Source organism: Cynocephalus volans, chromosome 15 (genome assembly GCF_027409185.1).
Source record: "Cynocephalus volans isolate mCynVol1 chromosome 15, mCynVol1.pri, whole genome shotgun sequence".
In the NCBI taxonomy this organism is placed as follows: domain Eukaryota; kingdom Metazoa; phylum Chordata; class Mammalia; order Dermoptera; family Cynocephalidae; genus Cynocephalus; species Cynocephalus volans.
The window spans coordinates 29,814,109-29,836,965 of NC_084474.1; the positions used below are offsets into that span (position 1 = coordinate 29,814,109).

At 34.4% G+C, this 22,857-nt stretch overlaps 1 protein-coding gene across 1 annotated transcript; it reads right to left on the bottom strand.

Annotated features, from left to right (window-relative positions):
• Positions 1-1,502: 1,502 nt before the first annotated feature.
• Positions 1,503-21,995, bottom strand: C15H8orf89 (chromosome 15 C8orf89 homolog). The gene is made up of 4 exons (XM_063079252.1): positions 21,869-21,995; positions 20,188-20,329; positions 17,504-17,559; positions 1,503-1,654 (listed from the first exon to the last, which is right to left on the bottom strand). The coding sequence occupies exons 1-4, from the start codon at positions 21,993-21,995 to the stop codon at positions 1,503-1,505; spliced, it is 477 nt and encodes a 158-aa protein (XP_062935322.1).
• Between the last annotated feature and the right edge of the window lie 862 nt (positions 21,996-22,857).

Sequence of the window (22,857 nt, forward strand, 5' to 3'; positions counted from 1 at the left end):
GCAGTAATTTACGTTCACTCCCAAAATCTCCCTTTGTGAAATAGGATAAATATAAACTCATACTTGGCATCCGAGGTTCTCTACCATATATCATCTCATTATGTTTTGAGGCCTACCTATCACTCTCTATTCCTCAGTGCCTGAGGTTGCAAATGAGTGGCTCCACAAAGCCAGAGCTAAACCCACAAAATGACTTTAAAAATGCTGAATTACCTGCTTATTTCAAATTAGTTGCTAACATTTATACACTGGAAGGTTTCATATAAAAATCTAGATTCTGGCTTCTCATCAAAAGATGGAATATCTGGCAACTTTGGACTTACATGGCACAAAGGGCTGAAGCTAGGCAGCCAGTGCCCTTTTATATGGAGAAACATGCCCTAGTTCACCACAGCCTTGACCTGATGGGCGTCACTCAACCTGGTACTGGCTTGGTGCTTGCAGACATGTGAATTTATGGTGCTTGCTCCAGCCAAGTGCATCATTTCCCAAATGCATAGTATATCTTTACTTGTGTTTTTCCCATCTTTCTAGAAATGCCCTCTCTCTCCATTTTTCCTGTCTTTAAGGCCCATTTCAAACACCACGTCTTCCATGATGCTTTCTCTGACCATCCCTGCTGGATGTTACTACCCCATTTCTGAAACTCTCTTCCACCCTGTGGTTCCTTTGCGGGCTGTAGCCCACTCTCCTCGGGATCACAGTCATTGGTATTCTTGTTTGCTCCCTGTTTCTCATACTTCTCTCCGCTCTCAGGCTTTCTCAAGCGGGGGTTTTCCTCTTGACCTAGACCTTCCTCCTCCTGCCCATGGAGATGGAGCAAGTCTCTCCCCACCTCCTTTCTCCTTGGGGATCTGCCTGTCTAGACAGTGAAGAGACCCTGCTCTTCTCAGTGGTAAAGGCCCTGATGCAGCAGGTGAGCCTGAGGCCATCAGCACCACCCGCCTGTGTTCGTTTGCCTGGTTCTGAAGGTCAGCATCAGGAGACCTATTGTTGACACACATCGAAGTCAGGATGTCCCTTCCAGGTTTTATCAGCAAATCAAGCTAGCATTTTCATCTTCATCTTCTTGAATACTTATCTCACAACTGTTTCCAAACCGAAGCAGGGAAACAGAGGGGTTCTTATTGACCCCCTTGTAACCCCAACAATAAATCTCACTCCCAATAAGGACTCCTTGAATCTGCAGCAGCTAGCAAAGTTTATTGCATAGACAGGCACTCAAAAGTATTCATCAAATTGAATCAAAAGATACAATCAATGTCCATAAAATTAACGGAATATAATCTCTTATGCTTGTATTCCGATAAACTATAATTTAAATGTCTCTTTGTAATGTTAATAAAATACAAAGTATTCCACATATAACACAAAATATTTATTTCCTATTTACATTTCTATTTTCTGTAAATCATTGTGCATCATGTTACATATTGAAAAAAAGAGAAAAAGGAAATATAAACCTTAAAAATCGGTGAGGAAAGCATCACACTGTATGATATTTATGAGCAGTCTCGTAGGTCTCGTTCCTTGCCCTTTTTTGATTTTCTGGCTGTTTCCTGACGAATGGTATTGTATTCTAATACGGCCATCTTGGAGAGTCTCTGTAAGTACTGAGACGGTGCTCCAGTGAGAGGATCGCTGAAGCTAGAACCTGGGGATGTGAGGGAATCAGCTATTAAAATTAAATTAAGCACACATAAATAACATTCTATAAAACACAGTGTAAGTGAAATATTTGTTCCACAAGTGACTTTTAAAAACTACTAATTCTTCATAGGACACATACTTTGAATTAGAAATGCCAGTGCTTACTTTCTAAAATGACTGTGATGGCAAGTCATGTCACAAAATATTAAGTAAGGAAAAAAAAAAAACAAATTTAATGCTTGTATTAAATTATGTAAAATTAAATCTGAGTCTGTAATATGCTTCTGAAAACATGGGATGGCTGTGAATTTATTCCAAGGCACAATCTCCATAAATAATTAACTCATTTCATACTTTACATGCTTATTAAGTTATTTTTTCTAAATAAAATCACTTATCATAGTGCTAAGTGAAGTAACATAGTAAAATTGTAAAGTAAAATAAATTATTCCCTTAACTGAAACAGCATTAATCAAACTTCTATTATTGGGTGGTAGTAATAATAATGATAGATAATATTTATTAAATGATCTTTGTCAAGTGCTTTACATCTATTTCATCTACACAACAACACTTTGAAGTAGTAATTAATGTTATCTTGGATTACAGATTTTAAAAAGACGATTTAAGGAGGCTAAGTAACTTGCCCAAGGCCGCATGCCTAATATCCATCAGAAGCAGGATTCAAAACTGTCTATTAAACTCAGTTTCCATGTAATCACTACATATTGCCCCCAAATATGTAAATATGTATAAATACTTTTATTTAGAAACATACAAGGCTTAGAAGATAATACAGTAACTCAAGTATTGCTTTAAAATACTACTATTTAACTTCACTTCAAATAATTTTAAGTGATAAAAAATGACTATTCTCCAATGTGATGGTTGTTTTGTTTTGTTTTGTTTTGTTTATGGGTGTAACATGAGCGACAAGTTCAGAGAGAGAGATAAGAATATGACCAGGACTCCTGTTCTTAGTGGGGCAATGGACCTGATACTTTAAAAGGCCCTCTAGCAACAAAATAACTAGATTCTAGACATTAAGCAAACCTGAAAAAACTTCCAAGAATTCGTATCATACAGACAAATGCAATTAAGTTAGAAGTTGTTAACAATGAGATAAATTTAAAATTCCCAAATATTTAGAAATCTATACACATAAATTTTTCATTAGTCAAAAAAGAAATCATAACGAACATTAAAAGTACTTGTAACTAAATGATAAAGAAAATATCACAAAACTTGTTAATACAGCAAAAGTTGTACATAGAGAGATTTATAACCTAAAATTCCTATGTAAGAAAAGAAGTTTGAAAATGTATAAGCTATAAGATATACATTAGGAAAAGAGTAAATCCAAATAACACAGGGAAAAAAGATAGTACAGGAAAGAAATCAATGAAGTAGAAAACAAAGTTACAATAAAGAAGAGTTTTTTTAAAAAGACAAAATTTCTTCACTGGAAAGACTAATAAAAAAGAAAAGCCTCTGGTGAGATTAATCAAGAAAAAAAGAAAGAAGGCATATAATATTAAGAAAAGGCGAACAGGATTACAGATAGAACAAATACTAAACTTTATGCCAATAAATTTTAAAGCTTCTAGAAAATTTTCTAGAAAATATAACTTACCAAAACTGACTGAAGAATTAGAATGCTTTAAGAGTCCTAAAATTAAAATGACTGAATCAATATTAAAAGATTCTTCCAAAGAAAACAAGTAACCCAACTGACTTTACAAATGAATCCTATCAGACTTTCAAGGGAGAGTTCATCCCAATTTTAGGTCATATCTTTCAGAGAATAGAAAGAAAGGGACTACTCCCCAATTCACTCCATGAGGCCACTATAATCTTGACACTGAATTGAGAAAAGGACAAAACAGAAAGAAAAATTAGTGGCAATCTTATTCACTAACATAAACCAAAAATCCCAAATGAAATATTAGCAAATTAAATATGACAGTACATAAAAAAGGCAAAAAATCATTCCTAGATTGGGTGTATCTCAGGAGTGCAAGAGTACCTTAACATTCCAAAATATACAAATGTTATTCTTCACATTAAAATTTTAAACAAAAAAATTATATGATTACTTTAACCAATTAAGGAAACATATGATAAAATTCAACTTTAACTTATATTTTTAAAAACTCTTAGCAAATTAAAGTTAAAGGGGACTTTGTTAACTTCATAAAGGATATCTACTCAAAACCTATAGTGAACATCATTCTTAATGAGAAAACATTAAAGGCATACCCTTTAAAACCAGAAACAAGTCAAATATGCCTACTATTCATTTATATTCAGCATTGTATTTGTGGTTCTAGCCAGCTTAGTAAGATAAAAAAATAAATAAATAAAGGTATAGGATTTATAAAGGAAGAAATGATTGACATTATTTACAGATGATTATGATAATCTACATAGACAATCCAAAATAATCTATATATTGATTACAAGAAATAGACTTTAGCAAGGTGAATAGCTACAAGATCAAATTGCAAAAACTAACTACATTTCCAAATACCTGTAATAGAAAGTTAGAAATTGTAATTTAAAAAGAATTGTGGCAGATTACTAATCAACCTCCCAAAACTGTTTGCTCCTTCCATAACAGAATTTTAACTGGGCACATGGTCATCCAGGTATAGATTACATTTCTCAGCTTGTTTTAGAGCTAATCATAGCCTTGTTACTAAGTTACTAACAGAAATAAATTTCTATTGTTTATAAGCTACCAAGTTTATAGTATTCTGTTATAGCAGCCCAAACAGACTAAAACGCTTGGATCATTTTTAGGTCTCCTTCTGTTGTCTGTTTCTTCTCTTGGTTTTTGTCACTCTTTCTATGTCTGGTAGGTTTTGATTATATGCTAGACACTGTGTATAAAAACCTGTGAGAGTCTGGTTCATCTTATAGTCCTCCAAAGAGAATTTGATTTTCTTCTGGAAGGCAGGTCACTGTAATCCAGTCAAGACTGGGTTTTAGTTTTTTTTTAAAGCTAGTCTATTCTTGGCATGCCTTTATTCATAGTGTGTAGCCCTTCAGAAGTTTCAGCTGAAAGCCTGGGGTGTTTATCAAAGGGACTCTGTCTTGGCAGGCCTTGAACTCCTACCTCTGTCTCCACAGCAAATGCTAAGGTACTGAAATCTCTACTCAGTTCTATAGCCTTCTAGAAGCTGTTTTCTGCTTGATTTCCTTAAATATTGACTAGTACACAGCCACTTGGGAATAGACAAACACTTGGAGAAGAAATTTCTCACAGAATTTTGGGCTCACTTCTCTTTGGTTATTCATCCAGGATCTCAGCCTCTCAAGTCCTGCCTGCTGGTAAAGTTGGCCTGAAATAAGTTATTCTGCTATACCCAGAGGTGAAAGTTCTCAGGATCATTCTTTAAAAGGTATAACTATTGAAATAGATGACAGCTACCACAGTGATCTTTTTAAAACATATTAAAATCACTCTTTTGTCAAAATCATGCAATAGCCCTTCATTTCATCAGAGTTAAATACAAAGTACTGTCTAAGGCCCTATGTGATCAAACAGTCCATTATTTCTCTTTCCTCATCTTCTACTGTTTAGCCACACTGGACTCCTGATGTTCCTCCAACACACCAGGCACCATCCTGCCTTGGGCCCGGAGAGAATAACTTAAATCCCTCACCTCTTTCAAGTCTTTGCTCAAATATTACCCTTTCAGTTAAATCTACTCTGGTTGCCCTATTTAAAATTGCAAATCACCCTTCTCTACCCAGATCTCCCGATTTCCCTTACCTGGCTCTATTTTTTGTTGCTGTTGTTGCTATTGCACTTACCTTCTAATGTACTACACAATGGACTTATTTATTATATTTAGTGTGTGCTGGCTACATTCTCTCACTAGAATGTAAGCTCTTCTAGGGCAAGGATCTTTGTTTCATTCAGGGATATACCCAAAGCCCAAGCACCTAAGAAAATGCCTGGCACATAGTAGATATTCAATTCATATTTGGTGAGTAACTAAATGAACTGCTTTCTTGTATGACTCTGAAGGAAAAAAATTTTCAACAAATATTTACTGAAGACTCAATTTGTTGCAGAAACTGGTGTAAGTACTACAGAGATACAAAGGTTAATAAGGCACAGTACCCACCCTGAAAGCCATAAAGTTGGCCTATTAGAAAATAGGCAGGCAGGAGGACCCAACTATATGCTGCCTACAAGAGACCCACCTCACCCATAAAGATTCACATAGACTAACAGTGAAAGGATGGAAAAAGATTTACCAAGCAAACAGAAAAGAAAAACGAGCTGGAGTAGCTATTCTTATATCTGACAAAATAGACTTTAAACTAAAAACCATAAAAAGAGACAATGAGGGACACTACTTAATGATAAAAGGACTGATCCATCAAGAAGACATAACAATCATAAATATGTATGCACCCAATGTTGGAGCAGCCAGATTTATAAAACAAACTCTATTAGACCTAAAGAAGGAAATAGACACTAATACCATAATAGCAGGGGACCTGAACACCCCACTGTCAATATTAGACAGATCATCTAGGCAAAGAATCAGTAGAGAAACACAAGATCTAAACAATACTCTAGACCAATTGGAATTGGCAGATATCTACAGAACATTCCACCCAACAACCTCAGAATATTCATTCTTCTCAGCAGCACATGGATCATTCTCCAGGATAGATCACATATTAGGTCACAAATCAAGTCTCAATAAATTCAAAAAAATTGGAATTATCCCATGTATCTTCTCAGACCACAATGGATTAAAACTAGAAATTAATAACAAACGAAACTCTGGAAACTATACAAACACATGGAAATTAAACAGCATTCTACTTAATGACATATGGGTCCAAGAAGAAATCAAGCAGGAAATCAAAAAATTTCTTGAAACTAATGAAAACAATGATACATCATACCAAAACCTGTGGGATACTGCAAAAGCAGTATTGAGGGGAAAATTTATTGCATTAAACGCTCACTTCAGAAGAATAGAAAGATGGCAAGTGAACAACCTAACACTTCACCTTAAAGAACTAGAAAAACAAGAACAATCCAAACCTAAAGTTAGCAGACGGAAAGAAATCATTAAGATCAGAGCAGAACTGAATGAAATTGAAAACCAAAAAACAATTCAAAAGATCAACGAATCAAAAAGTTGGTTTTTTGAAAAGATAAATAAAATTGACAAACCATTAGCATGGCTAACAAAAAAAAGAAGAGAGAAGACTCAAATAACAAAAATTAGAAATGAAAAAGGCGATATTACAACTGATTCATCTGAAATACAAGGAATCATTCGAGACTACTATAAACAACTATACGCCAACAAATTTGAAAATCTGGAGGAAATGGATAAATTTCTGGACACACACAAGCTCCCAAAACTGAACCGTGAAGACGTAGAAAATTTGAACAGACCAATAACAATAAAGGAGATTGAAGCTGTTATCAGAAGGCTCCCAACAAAGAAAAGCCCAGGACCAGATGGATTCACAGCAGAATTTTACCAAACATTCAAACAGGAATTGACACCGACTCTTTACAAACTATTCCAAAAGATTGAAACGGACGCAAATCTCCCAAACTCATTCTATGAAGCAAATATCATCCTGATACCAAAACCAGGTAAAGATATAACCAAAAAAGAAAACTACAGGCCAATATCCTTGATGAATATAGATGCAAAAATCCTCACTAAATTACTAGCAAACAGAATACAGCAACACATACGTAAAATAATTCATCACGATCAAGTGGGATTCATCCCAGGGATGCAAGGTTGGTTCAACATACGCAAATCAATAAATGTGATACACCATATTAATAAACTCAAACAGAAGGACCATATGATCATCTCTATAGATGCTGAAAAAGCATTTGATAAAGTTCAGCACTCATTCATGACAAAGACCCTCTATAAGTTAGGTATAGAGGGAAAGTATCTCAACATAATTAAAGCCATATATGCCAAACCCACAGCCAATATCATCCTGAATGGGGAAAAGCTGAAAGCTTTTCCTTTAAGAACAGGAACTAGACAAGGATGCCCACTCTCACCACTCCTATTCAACATAGTGTTGGAAGTACTAGCCAGAGCAATCAGAGAAGAGAAGGAAATAAAGGGCATTCAGATTGGAAAAGATGAAGTCAAACTGTCCCTGTTTGCAGATGACATGATCCTATATATCGAACAGCCTAAAACCTCTACAAAAAAAACTGCTGGAATTGATAAATGATTTCAGCACAGTAGCAGGATACAAAATCAACACACAAAAATCAGTAGCATTTCTTTTCTCCAATAGTGAACATGCAGAAAGAGAAATCAAGAAAGCCTGCCCATTTACAATAGCCACCAAAAAAATAAAATACTTAGGAATTGAGTTAACCAAGGAGGTGAGAAATCTCTATAATGAGAACTACAAACCACTGCTGAGAGAAATTAGAGAGGATACAAGAAGATGGAAAGATATCCCATGCTCTTGGATTGGAAGAATCAACATAGTGAAAATGTCCATACTACCCAAAGTGATATACAAATTCAATGCAATCCCCATCAAAATTCCAAAGACATTTTTCTCAGAAATGGAAAAAACTATCCAGACATTTATATGGAACAATAAAAGACCACGCATAGCCAAAGCAATGCTGAGCAAAAAAAATAAAGCTGGAGGCATAACACTACCTGACTTTAAGCTATACTACAAAGCTATAATAACCAAAACAGTATGGTACTGGCATAAAAACAGACACACTGACCAATGGAATAGAATAGAGAATCTAGAAATCAACCCACACACTTACTGTCAGCTGATCTTTGACAAAGGCACCAAGCCTATTCAGTGGCGAAGGGACTGCCTCTTCAGCAAATGGTGCTGGGATAACTGGATATCCATATGCAGGAGAATGAAACTAGATCCATACCTCTCGCCGTATACTAAAATCAACTCAAAATGGATTAAGGATTTAAATATACACCCTGAAACAATAAAACTTCTTAAAGAAAACATAGGAGAAACACTTCAGGAAATAGGACTGGGCACAGACTTCATGAATACGACCCCAAAAGCACGGGCAACCAAAGGAAAAATAAACAAATGGGATTATATCAAACTAAAAAGCTTCTGCACAGCAAAAGAAACAATTAAAAGAGTTAAAAGACAACCAACAGAGTGGGAGAAAATATTTGCAAAATATATATCTGACAAAGGATTAATATCCAGAATATATAAGGAACTCAAACAACTGTACAAGAAGAAAACAAGCAACCCAATTAAAAAATGGGCAAAAGAGCTAAGTAGGCATTTCTCTAAGGAAGATATACAAATGGCTAACAGACATATGAAAAACTGCTCAACATCACTCAGCATCCGGGAAATGCAAATCAAAACCACATTGAGATACCATCTAACCCCAGTTAGGATGGCGAAAATCCAAAAGACTATGAACGATAAATGCTGGCGAGGCTGTGGAGAAGAAGGAACTCTCATACATTGTTGGTGGGACTGCAAAATGGTGCAGCCTCTATGGAAAATGGTATGGAGGTTCCTCAAACAATTGCAGATAGATCTACCATACGACCCAGCTATCCCACTGTTGGGAATATACCCAGAGGAATGGAAATCATCAAGTCGAAGGTATACCTGTTTCCCAATGTTTATCGCAGCACTCTTTACAATAGCCAAGAGTTGGAACCAGCCCAAATGCCCATCATCGGATGAGTGGATACGGAAAATGTGGTACATCTACACAATGGAATACTACTCAGCTATAAAAACGAATGAAATACTGCCATTTGCAACAACATGGATGGACCTTGAGAGAATTATATTAAGTGAAACAAGTCAGGCACAGAAAGAGAAATACCACATGTTCTCACTTATTGGTGGGAGCTAAAGCTAAAAATTAATATATAAATTCACACACACACACACACACACACACAAACCGGGGGGGGGGAAGAAGATATAACAACTACAATTATTTGAAGTTGATACGACAAGCAAACAGAAAGGACATTGTTGGGGGAGAGGGGGGGAGGGAGGAGGGAGGGAGGTCTTGGTGATGGGGAACAATAATCAGCCACAATGTATATCGACAAAATAAAATTAAAAAAAAAATAAATAAATAAATAAATAAATAAATAAATAAAAAGAAAATAGGCAGGCAAATATTCATTTGAACCAAGATGCAAACAAATGTATTTTGTTCTAATTGACATTTATATTTTTAGTTTATGCTGCCTATTGACTACAGAAGCTGTTTATAATATATGGAAATTCAGAGAAAGGAAATATACAAGGAAAAGTTCATGAACATTTAACCTTATGAACTTCCATAGACTGAACTTGCAAAGATTCTAACAAGTCAATTATGGTTGCTACCAACAATGTCAACAGAGGCCTTACTTAGTAATTTTAGGTTTTGTTGTTTGTTGGGAGGTGTGCTATTAACTCCAATATTCCATAGGTGCAAAATCATGGAAGTGATGAATGTATTAGAAGATAGAATGTATTAGATGAATGTATTAGATTGTATTAAAAAATCTTAAACTGGTAAGGAAATATTTGTTGCACATAGTAAAGGGTGAATCATTTGATAGTCTGAAGCAAAAATAACAAATAACATATAATGTTAAAGTTATTATGCTTAGGAAAAAAGTTATTATGCTCATTGGTTCTCAACTGGGGGTGATTTTGCTCCCCTGGGGACATTTGGCAATATCTGGAGACATTTTTGATTTTCAGGACTTGGTGGGTGCTAGTGACATCTAGTGCGTAGAGATCATGGATGCTGTTAAACATCCTGCAATGCACAGGACAGACTCCAAAACAAAGAATTATCTGGTCCAAAGTGTTAATATTGTTACTGCTGAAAAACCCTGGCTTGAACAGTAATCAACAAAAGAAAAGAAAATGTAATTGACAAAATGGAAAACTTTTTACCACACAGCTTGAGAATCCTTACCATTAACTTCGGATAAAATTAATTCAGGAAATGACTAAGAGTTTATTGTAGAACTTAAACACTAGATGTACGCATTATGTCACATGCCATATATTCTTCTTTTGGTCTAATGTCCCCATGACTCTGTAACACATAAAAATAAGGGATGCAGCAGTAGGTGCAGGTACAAGAACTGCTAGGAAATTCTCTGCAGTTTTACAGACATCATTAAAAAGTGCAATTACCTGCCCCAACAGATTTTTCAGTATCTATTTTTGAAAAACAAAATTTTGATCAAACATCAGACATATGGAGTTGAAAATGCCTGATTTTAAAGCTTCAAAGGACAAACTCATAGTCCAAAAATGGTGGAAATACACCTTGGTGCTGTAAACCCTCTTAGTCACCATGGATTTAGGAATAAATTGACTTAAGAATAGTTTTTTGGGACCCAAACTGTTGGTATACAGATAAATTTCTGGAGTTGGATGTTTCAGGTACTGAAAAAAACTAATTAGAAGATAAGGATAGAAAGGAAAATTAGGGGAAGATGGTAAAGGATCCAGGCTAAGGAGTTCATACTTTATTTTGCAAATAATGAGGAGTCATTGGGTTTTTTGTTTTTATTTTTTGGAAAGATTAAATTGTTTTTTGTTGTTGTTCACAATTTTTTTTAATTTGTCACTGTACAATGTAGTTGATTTTTGTGTACTTTTATCAATTCCTCCTTTCCTTTCCCCTCCCCCCCTTCAACGTCATATCTGTTCACTTGTCTTATCAAGTTCAAGGAATTGTGATTGCTGTGTCTTCTCTCCACCCCCCCATTTATTTGTTTGTATATTTATTTATTTTTATTAGCTCCCACAAATAAGTGAGAACATGTGGTATTTCTCTTTCTGTGCCTGGCTTATTTCACTTAATATAATTTTCTTCAAGTCTATCCGTGTTGCCACTAATGGCAGTATCTCTTTTTTTTTTATAGCAGAGTGGTATTCTATTGTGTAGATCTACCACAGTTTCCTTACCCACTCATCCGATGATGGGCATTTAAGCTGGTTCCAACTCTTAGCTATTGTAAATAGAGTTGCAATAAACATGGGAGTACAGGTATCCCTTTGGCATAATGATTTCCATTCCTCTGGGTATATTTCTAGCAGTGGACTAGCTGGGTCATATGGTAGATATATCTGTAATTGTTTGAGGACCCTCCATACCATTTTCCATAAAGGCTACACCATTTTACAGTCCCACTGACAGTGTAGGAGGTTTCCTTTTTCCGTGCAACCTTGCCAGCATTTCTCATTCTGAGTATTTTGGATATTAGCCATCCTGACTGGAGTGAGATGGTATCTCAAAGTGGTTTTGGTTTGCATTTCCCAGATGCTGAGTGATGTTGAGCATTTTTTCATGTGTCTGTTGGCCATTTGTATATCTTCTTTTGAGAAATGCCTATTCAGCCCCTTTGCCCATTGTTTAATTGGGTTACTTGTTTTTTTTGCTGTTAACTTGTTTGAGTTCCTTATATATTCTGGATATTAATCTTTTGTCAGATGTATATTTTACAAATATGTTCTCCCACTCTGTTGGTTGTCTTTTCACTTTGTTAATTGTTTCTTTTGCTGTGCAGAAGCTTTTTAGCTTGATATAATCCCATTTGTTTATTTTTTCTTTGGTTGCTTGTGCTTTTGGGGTCATATTGATAAAGTCTGTACCCAATCCTACTTACTGGAGTGTTTCCTCTATGTTTTTTTAAGGAGTTTCACTGTTTAAGAACATATACTTAATTCTTTAATCTATTTTGAGTTGATTTTGGTATATGGTCAGAGGTACAGGTCTAGTTTCATTCTCCTACATATGAATGTCCTATTTTCCCAGCACCATTTACTGAAGAGGCAGTCTCTTCCCCAGTGTGTGTTCTTGGTGCCTTTGTTGATGATCAAATGGCTGTTGGTGTATGGGTTGATATCTGGATTCTCCATTCTGTTCCATTGGTCTCTGTGTCTGTTTTTATGCCAGTACCATTCTGTTTTGTTTACTATAGCTTTGTAATATAGTTTAAAGTCAGGTAGTGTTATGCCTCCGGCTTTTTTTTTTTTTTCTCACATTTTCTTTGGCTGTTCATGGTTTTTTGTTATTCCATATGAATGTTTAGGATTGCTTTTTCCATTTCTGAAAAGAATGTCATTGGAATTTTGATGGGGATTGCATTGAATCTGTAGATTACTTTGGGTAGTATGGACATTTTCACAATGTTAATTCTTCTAATCCAAAAGCATGGGATATCTTTCCATCTTCTTGTGTCCTTTTAATTTCTCTCAACAGTGGTTTTCAGTTCTTGTCATAGAGATTTTTCACATCCTTTGTTAACTTTATTCCTAGGTTTTTATTTTTTTAGTGACTTGTAAATTAGCTAGTTTTCTTGATTTCTTTTTCTTCTCATTCATTGCTGGAGTATAGAAATGCTACTGATTTTTGCATGTTGATTTTGTATCCTGCAACTTTGCTGAAATCATTTAGTAACTCTAAGAGGTTTTTTGTAGAGCCTTTAGGCTGTTCTATATATAGGATCATATCATCTTCAAACAGGGACAGTTTGACTTCATCTTTTCCAATCTGGATGCCCTTTATTTCCTTCTCTTCCTTGATTGCTCTGGCTAGTACTTCCAACACTATGTTGAATAAGAATGGTGAGAATGAGCATCCTTGTCTTATTACTGTTCTTAAGGGAAAAGCTTTCGATCATTCCCCATTCAGGATGATATTGGGAGTGGGTTTCTCATATATGGCTTTAAGTGTGTTGAGATACTTTCTTTCTATATCCAATTGATAGTCTTTATCATGAACGATTGTTGAATTTTGTCAAAAACTTTTTTAGCATCTATAGAGATTATCATATGGTCTTTGTCTTTGCTTTTATTGATGTGGTGTATCACTTTTATTGATTTGCTTATGTTGAACCAAAATTGCATCCCTGGGATGAATCCTACTTGATCATGGTGTATAATTTTATGTATGTGTTGATGTATTCTATTCACTAGTATTTTATTGAGGATTTTTTCATCTATATTCATCAAAGATATTGGCCTGTAGTTTCCTTTTTTCGTTGTATCTTTGTCTGGTTTTGGTATCAGGTTGATGTTTGCCTCATTGAATGAGTTTGGGAGAATGGCCTCTGTCTCAATTTTTTGGACTAGTTTGTAGAAAACTGGTATTAATTCTTCTTTAAAGGTTTTGTAGAATTCTGCAGTGAAGCCATCAGTCCTGCACTTTTCTTTGTTGGAAGACTGATGATAACAGCTTCAATCTCCTTGATTGTTATTGGTCTGTTCAGATTTTCTGTTTTCTTGGCTCAGTCTTGGCAATTTATGTGTGTCCAGAAATTTACCCATTTCCTCCAGATTTTCAAATTTGTTGGCATATAGTTTTTTTATAGTAGTCCCTAATGATTCCTTGTATTTCTGAGGTATGAGTTGTAATATCACCTTTTTCATTTCTAATTTTTGTTATTTGTGTCTTCTCTCTTCTTTTTTTAGTTAGCCTTGCTAATGATTTATCACTTTTATTTATCTTTTCAAAACACCAAATTTTTGTTTCATTTATCTTTTGTATCATTTGGGGGGTTTCTATTTCATTTAGTTCTACTCCGATCTTAATCATTTCTTTCTGTCTACTAACTATGGGTTTGGATTGCTCTTGTTTTTCTAGTTCTTTAAGGTGAAGTGTTAGGTTACTTGCTGTATTAGTCCATTTCTGCTGCCTATAACAAAATACTTGAAACTAGGTGATTTATAAAGAAAAATGAAATTTATTTCTTACCATTTCTGAGGCTGGGAAGTCCAAAGTCCATCTGATGGTGGCAACAGTGAGCCAGGGGTCTCACATTGTAAGATGGTGGAAGCAGAGAGAGCAGAGAGAAAAAGCAAGACAAACTCTCTTCTTTTTTTAAAGCCCTCAGAACCATGCCCTTGACCAACACTTTTAATCCATTCACTACAGCATGGTCCTACAATCCAATCACCTCTTTAAGCCTCCACCTTTCAATTACCAAAATAGGATTTCCTACCCTCTTAAAAATCACAGTGGGAGAAATAAAACTTGGGAGACACAATTTAAGCTTCAGGGAGTTTTGGGGGGACATAATTCAATCCCCTACACTTGCCATCTTTCCATTCTTCTGAAGTAAGCATTTAATGCAATAATTTTCCCCCTTAGTACTGCTCTCACAGTATACCACAGGTTTTGGTATGATGTGTCATTATTATCATTAGTTTCAGTAAATTTTCTGATTTCTTGTTTAAATTCCTCTTGGACCCATATGTTATTGAGTAGAATATTCTTTAATTTCCATGAATTTGTATAGTTTCCAGAGTTTTGTTTGTTATTGATTTCTAGTTTTAATCCATGATGGTCTGAAAAAATACATGGAATAATTCCAATTTTTTTAATTTGTTGAGACTTGATTTGTGACCTAACATGTGGTCTATCCTGGAGAATGTTCCACATGCTGATGAGAAGAATGAATATTCTGAGGTTGTTGGGTGGTATGTTCTGTAGATACCTACCAAGTCCAATTGGTCTAAAGTGTTGTTTAGATCTTGTGTTTCTCTGTTGATTTTTTGCCTAGATGATCTGTCCAACGTTGAGAGTGGAGTTTTCAGGTCCCCTACTATTATGATATTAGTGTCTATCTCTTTCTTTAGGTCTAATAGTGTTTGCTTTATAAATCTGGCTGCTCCAATATTGGGTGCATATATACTTATGATTATGTCTTCTTGTTGTTATGTCTTCTTGTATGTCTTGGTCCTTTTATCATTATATAGTGGCTTTCTTTATCTCTTTTTATGGTTTTTGATTTAAAGTTTATTTTATCTGATATAAGAATAGCTACTTCAGCTTGTTTTTCATTTCTATTTGCATGGTATATCTTTTTCCATCCTTTCACTCTTAGTCTATGTGTGTCTTTACAGGTGAGGTGAGTCTCTTGAAGGCAGCATATTGTTGGGTCCATCTTTTTAATCCAATTATTCAGTCTGTGTCTTTTGAGTGAGGAATTTAATCCATTTACATTAAGAGTTATTATTGAAAGTTGTTAATTTACTCCGGGCATTTTATTGATTTTTATTTGGGTGTTTTAAATATCTTTTGTTCCTTTCATTCTGATTTACTATTTGTCTTCTGTGTTTGTTGGTTTCTTGGGATGGTAGATAAACTTTGTTTCTCTTTATTGTTAGCATTTTTATTTTACTGGTGAGATTTGTTCTTTCTGGAGTACTCATGGTAGTCGTGCTTGTTTTTCAGGTACCAGACCCAGTACTCCCTTGAGAATTTCTTGTAAGGCTGATCATGTGGTAGAGAACTCCCACAGTTTTTGTTCGTCTGAGAAATATACTATTTGTCCTTCATTTCAGAAAGATGGCCTTGCTGGGTAAAGTATTCTTGGCTGGCAGTTTTGTCTTTTAGTATTTTGAATATATCGTCCCATTCTCTTCTGGCTTTTAGAATTTCTGATGAAAAGTCTGATTTTAGTCTGATAGGTGACTTGACACTTCTCTCTTGCAGCTTTTAAGATTGTCTTTGAGTTTTGCTAATTTGAGTATAACATGTCTTGGAGAGGACCGTTTTGGGTTGAATATGTTTGGGGATCTTTGAGCCTCCTGAATCTGAAGGTCTGTATCTCTCCCTACACCTGTGAAGTTTTCTGCTATTATTTCATTGAATATCTTTTCAGTGCCATTTCCTTTTTCCTCCCCTTCTGGAATACCCATTATTCAGGTATTTGAGCACTTAAGGTTGTCTGTTATCTCTCTTAGATTTTCTTCAATTTTTGAAATTCTTTTTTCTTTTCTTTTGTCCACCTGTGTTATTTCAAACAGGCAGTCTTCAAGGTCAGAAATTCTCTCTTCTGCTTGTTCTAGCCTGCTGATTAAGCTCTCTGTTGTGTTTTTTATTTCACTGAATGAATCCTTCAGCTCCGCAAGCTCTGCTACATTCTTTTGCAGGGCATTGATTTCTTTGCACATTTCCTCTTTCAGGTCCTGTATACTTTTTCTCATTTTGTTGTGTTGTCTAACTGAGTCTTCTTGTATCTCATTTAGTTTCCTTGGAATTTTTGCTTGAAATTCCTTGTTAGTCATTTCAAGGACTTCCTGTTCTATAGGACCTAGAACTTGAGAGTTATTATATTCCTTTGGTGGTATCATACTTTCTTGATTTTTCATATTTCTAGTATCTCTCCATTGGTGTTTAGTCATTGTGGCTGAGGATTTCACAGTCCACTCATTCCACCCTGGTGTCTGCAGCAGTGGCAGGGAGTTTTGCTGACACTCACCTGCCTGTTGCTGCCTCCGGGCCTGAGGATCAGCAGGTTGGGCCTCTCAGGGCTGGGACTCACCTGGCCTGGATCCTGCAGCCAGGAGTCATTGTTTTTGAAGAAGAAAGTAATGTGATTAGAGGTCAAGGTTTTAGGCTTTTGTTGCAGTGTATTTTTGAGTATTTCAAAGGTCAGAGACTCAAAACAAGATGACCAGTTTGCAGTCTACCGAAATAGCCCAAGTGAGAGGTGATGAAGGCTTATCCCAGGGTCCTGAGATTATAAAGGTATACACACACACACACACACACACACACACAAACACACACACATTATATACATATTATATATATAATGAGCCACTAAGTATCTAAGGTATATATATGTGTGTGTTAGATATATAACACAAACTATTGTATGTAATGAACATCCACTAAATTTATAAAATAAATAAAGCTTTAAAAAAGCAGTAACAAAACAAAGACAATTAATCAATGGAAAGAAAGGAAGTTTAAAAAAAAAAAAAGTAAGTATGCAATATCCTGACAAGACATGTGGTGGCAAAAAAGGATGAGCCAGCTTACTTTTTGGTTTCTCCTGAAGTGGTACCATGGTGCATGTCTCCTTAGTCTTCTTTATCCTAAAGATTACATATTATCATAAAATCACCGAACATAAATATAGAAAACATTAAATGATACAATAAGAGGAAAGTAGCCTACTTTTAGTGAAACTTATTTTTTGAATGACACCACATGGAAATCAAATAAATGTTAAAAAAAGAAAATTCTGTCCATCATAACTAACCCAATCGGAAGAAGATAGAAACCAACTCAATATTCTGTTTTTTGCTAGAAAATTTTACCAGTGGAAGAATGCTGTGTCTAACTCTTCCCACAGATCCTTATCATAACTCTTACTAGTCATGACTCAGGCAATGTTAGGAGGAAAGTAATCAAGATTAACAGTTTCTGGATGTCTCAGATACCAACTATCATTTATTTACACACTTTTTACCTACTAATCACCACAATCTGAATCTTGTCATAACTGACTTTTGTTCCTACTGGAATAGACCTAGATAATAAGTAGGTTATCATTTTCATGATAATAATATTATCATTAAACACATTATGATTGGATCTGCTGTGTGTGAGATAATCAATAATAAGAACTCCAAATTTATTGTAACTACTATATTAAACTTTAAAAGTCAGCAGTAACTTTTAAATACTTTTCACCTCTAGGATTATTATTGTGAGTTATATTACCAGAGTGTGCTTTAAGATTCACTAAAAATTTTTAATTACCATTAAAAAATTAGGAAAAATATTAGACTTTTATCCGAGTTTTAAAACCAAATATCCAAATATGGAGGGGAAAAAAGAGGATAAGGAGTTGTACATAAAAAAGACAAAAATGAGTACTTCCCTGCTTTGCCAAGACTGTTCTTTCTCAGGGTGCTGTGCAACATGCAAAGGAGGGTAAAATACTTGTAGGCGACTTGACATGTTCTCACTGGAATGGCTAAAATAAAGACACTCATTTCAAAGTCAGGAAAGAACTAATATTTATGTTTGCCAAGCCCTTCATTTACATTATGTCACTTAGGCATCACAATTCTTAACATATGAAGAATGCTTGTCATAATACGAATAAAATGTATTCATTTTATACTTCATTGACTTAAGTAAATTCACACTCAAGTCCATGTAAAACATTTAGAAATAATTTCACAAACAGCCCAATCACAAATAATAAACAAAAATAAAAACAAACTGAAATGGGGTAGAAACAATAGGAAGCAAAATAAAGACTCAAAATTAAGAGGTAGAATGGGCTAATTCGGGGGGTCCTTTCCAGGTTTGCAGCTTCTTTAAGATGATCACATGTATTAAGGAAGGGTGACAAGACTGGTCCATACTGATACAAAGTCCACTGCCACAGGCACCCTACACACTCTTACCCCCTGCCCACTGATCCCTCATGAAAATGACAAGAGTAAGTTGAGTGTCGGGGACACAGGTGTCCTGGTAATGATGTAAACCAACTGTCCTTAAAGTATGTTTTATATTCTTGTTTGAAATGGTCCTTCTTTATGTTTTCCTGCCATCCCTCCTATTTGACTTAAGTTACCATCTACTCTGCGAGCAACTCACTCTCTTCTACCATCTCTGATTTTGCCTTATTTTATTATGATCTTACTTCAGAAAGAGTAATTTTGCTTTTTTAGATAATACTAAAAATGATGACAAAGCCTATATGTATGACATTGGTGATCATGGTGTTATCCATATAACTGAAGAAGTCAAAACAACTTAAGAGTCCAACAATAGGAAATACTTAAATAAACTATGGATCCATCAGTGAAATATGTGGCTAGTAAGACTGAAGATTACATAATGACATGAAAAAAAATGTATATATGTAACATTATGTTTTTTAAAAGGCAGAATAAAAAATTGTAAGTATTCTAAAATCACAACTAAAATAAAATCCATGAAAATAAAGGACAGAAGAGAACACCCAACAATAAAAATGGACATGTTCAGTTGAGGAGATTATCAAGTAATTGTTTTTCTTTTTTCCCAAATTTTCTGCAAAGTTCCTACTTTTTTCATAACTTAAATAAAAATTATTCATAACTTCATTTTTAACATGTTCTATTCTTCATTACCAGAATTTATATGAAGAGTACTTAACAAGAACAATAATACTAGTTGGAAAACTCAAGAAATGTATTCTGAAGCTCCAAACAGTTGTGCTATGCATAACTGGATTATTTTATTTTATTTTATTTTTATTTTAACGTTTAATAAGGCAGGAAGATAATATGAAAACATAAATCCTCCTCTAAAGAAAGTTGCAACTCAGAATGCTATAAGTGCTTTATTTTATTTTTAGGCTGGCAAAGTGAACAAGTATTAGACATTCAATAAATATCTGGTGAATAAATAAATAAACCAGAAACTGGCCAGCCCTGAGAGTTAACTTTTAATTGCTAAAAATTCCAGTGCTCTCATTGACATGTTGTAGGATAGGGTAATCAAAATTTTAAAATCCTTTCTGGTAATGTCACTTGAAAACAGAAAAGTGCCCACTTGTCAAACTGAATAAAATGGCTAACTTAGATTTTAAAAATTGAATTCTTTATTTAAAAAAAATGAGTAGGTAAGAATTAGATTCACAAGTCAGAAAAACCCCTACATTCAGCAGTATTACTACAAATAAATATTCAACAAAAGAGAACTGAACAGCAGTGATCTACCTGGCTGGAGGCATCTCAGTGTCAGCACGCAGCAGTGTTTTGTGCACCTCTAGTAGAGCTGAACTTACACTTTTTTGGCAACTTTGCAGTCCTGGTAAATATGGCATTTTGACACGTTCCTTGAGCTCTTCTAGACCAAATGCTGTGGAATATTCTAATTTAAAATATTATCATAATCATCTTGATTAAATGTATACTACTTTTACTACTTACTAAAATGCATAATAAAATATACTAAGTCAGTCATGAGGTAAAGAAAATTAAGCAATTGTAATTAATCTAGCATCTTTCCCAGGAGACACCTTTTCCATTCCTACTTTAGGGACTACATTAAGGGGCTGATTAGAATTACAATAAGGAAAAAGGACAGTTTCACAGATCTTTCACAGTTGTTAGTTTCCTCTGTCTTCATTATATTATTTAATTAGATTTCCCAGAATATTAGATACACTCACACTGGCATGAAAATCACTCTCAAGTGTCTTGTATTATCTGTTACTTTGACTCTTTCCACTTTACAGCTTTTACATAAATAATCAAGAGGTGTAAATATATGACCATCTGAGCTAGCAAAGGATATAAAATAATTCTACTTCAGGAATTGATTTTAATTCTCTCCATAAAATTCCATACTGAATCTATAAATAGCAACAAAGAAGATTAAAGTCACCTACCGACCCCATATATCACTGCAAAAAGTGATAGCCAAATTATTAAAAGAAAAAAATTCAAAACAAAGGCATTAAATGGCACAAGTAGATTAAGAGGTTAAAGGGTTAGATGGTTTTTAAACACAGAGAATTTTTTTTAAAGATTTCTCTACTAAGCAAATCTAGCATAGTGACAAAAATAGTATTTAATGGGACTAGTGTTACCGTATTAAATGTTCAAAAACATTTGCTATTTTACAGTCTTTGATTTTTCCTCTTTAAAAAAAAATAGTTTCCCTTGATCAAAATACATGTGTATTCTCTTTTCAACAATTAAATTTGGGGGGTAGAAGAGTGGATAAATTGGTGTCTTCTCAGTACTTTTAATGGGAACCTGCTGACAAAGCTGAAAAAAATGTAGAGCAACACTCTCAAAACCAGGAGGGATGAAATAGTTGAGTAGTTTAAATTTTGCTATTTTCAAGAAATATATCTCCATTAATAAAGCTGAAGGCAGACCTCAGAATAAAGAAGAAATACAATTATAACTTGAAAGTAAGGAAGAAACTATTAATTCACTCATGCAAGGTCTCAAACTAGTCTTTATTGAGCAACTATAGGATATATTATGCTCTCCACATAACTCACTGAAAAATAAAATTTTGGTTGAAATTATTAATTAACACACAGAGGAATTGTTAAAGATTTGGGTGTTTTAAAATATAAAAATCAATTTGATGTATTTAAAAGAAAAGAAAACACTAATTATAAAAAGGAATGTGATCCTACACAGATAGTACTGTGCTCAGTGTTAACAGAAGTAGTTCTTCAAAATTTGTTTCTATCATGAGCATAAAATTACATTAATTAAATTAATTTTAACTTGCTTCCATTTTTCTTTTCCACAAACTTATTGTCCGTATATAAATGTCACAGAAATTATAAAATGTCTCAACTGCTTTAAAAAATACATGTAAATTCAAGGCATTTTTATGTTTTCTTAACTAAAATAACAATAAAAATGAAGTTACCTTTCCTCATCTTTTGTGTTTCTAAAACTGCTTTCCTCCAACTACTCTCAAAAAGAAAACAACTGTCAAGGGAACTTCTGGTGACTTTAGAAGTCTCAAATTTGATTTCAGGAGGTAGAACTGACATTTTTTCTTCTTTCAACAGTGCTGATGAAAGTGATATGCTGTTCCAGATACAGGACATGAGATACAAAAAAAAAAAAAGGTATTTCAGAGGTAAGTATTTTTTCTAATTTGTTTTCCATCATTCAGGTTAAATACTAACATGCATTTAAATAAAAAGTTTACTTATAACATGTAAGTACATGTTCTTGGGATTTTAAAACAAGAGGCCTTTAAGAATAAAGAAAATATTTTAATATTTTAATGAATTCTTTCAAATTCCAAATTATAGATATTTGGCAATATAAAAAAAATGAAAAGTCCCACAGCAAGTTATCATCTATAAGACAATAGAATGCTTAGAATTCTTTCACAAATACTACCGTTATAAAGTGCATTAGCATCTGAAAAAAAAAGACAAAATTATATGCTTGTGAAAAATAAACATGTCCTCAAGATAGCCACTATTCTTACTCTAACCATGCACACAGAAGAATAACCAATCAGGAATCCTGCATATTTAATATATTAAACACATATTCAATTCAACCATATATATTAAGTGTCTATTTTCTGCAAGGCATTACTAAACTCTGAAAAGAATAAGTCCTACCACGAACAAGATGCAGTTCCTACTCTCAGGAGTCCAGTGGGAGTGATAAAGAATGACAATATTATGAATTGTGTCCCCCCAGAGCTTAATGTGTTGGAGGCTTGGTCCCCACCGCGAAAGTGTTAAGAGAGTGGAAAATCTTATTATGGTAATCGAAAGGTGGGGCTGTGAAGAGGTGATTGGATTGTAGGACCACTCCATAGCAAGTGGATTAATAGTGGTGGTCGGGGTGTGGTTCTGAGGGCTTTAAAAACAGAACACATGAGGGGTTATT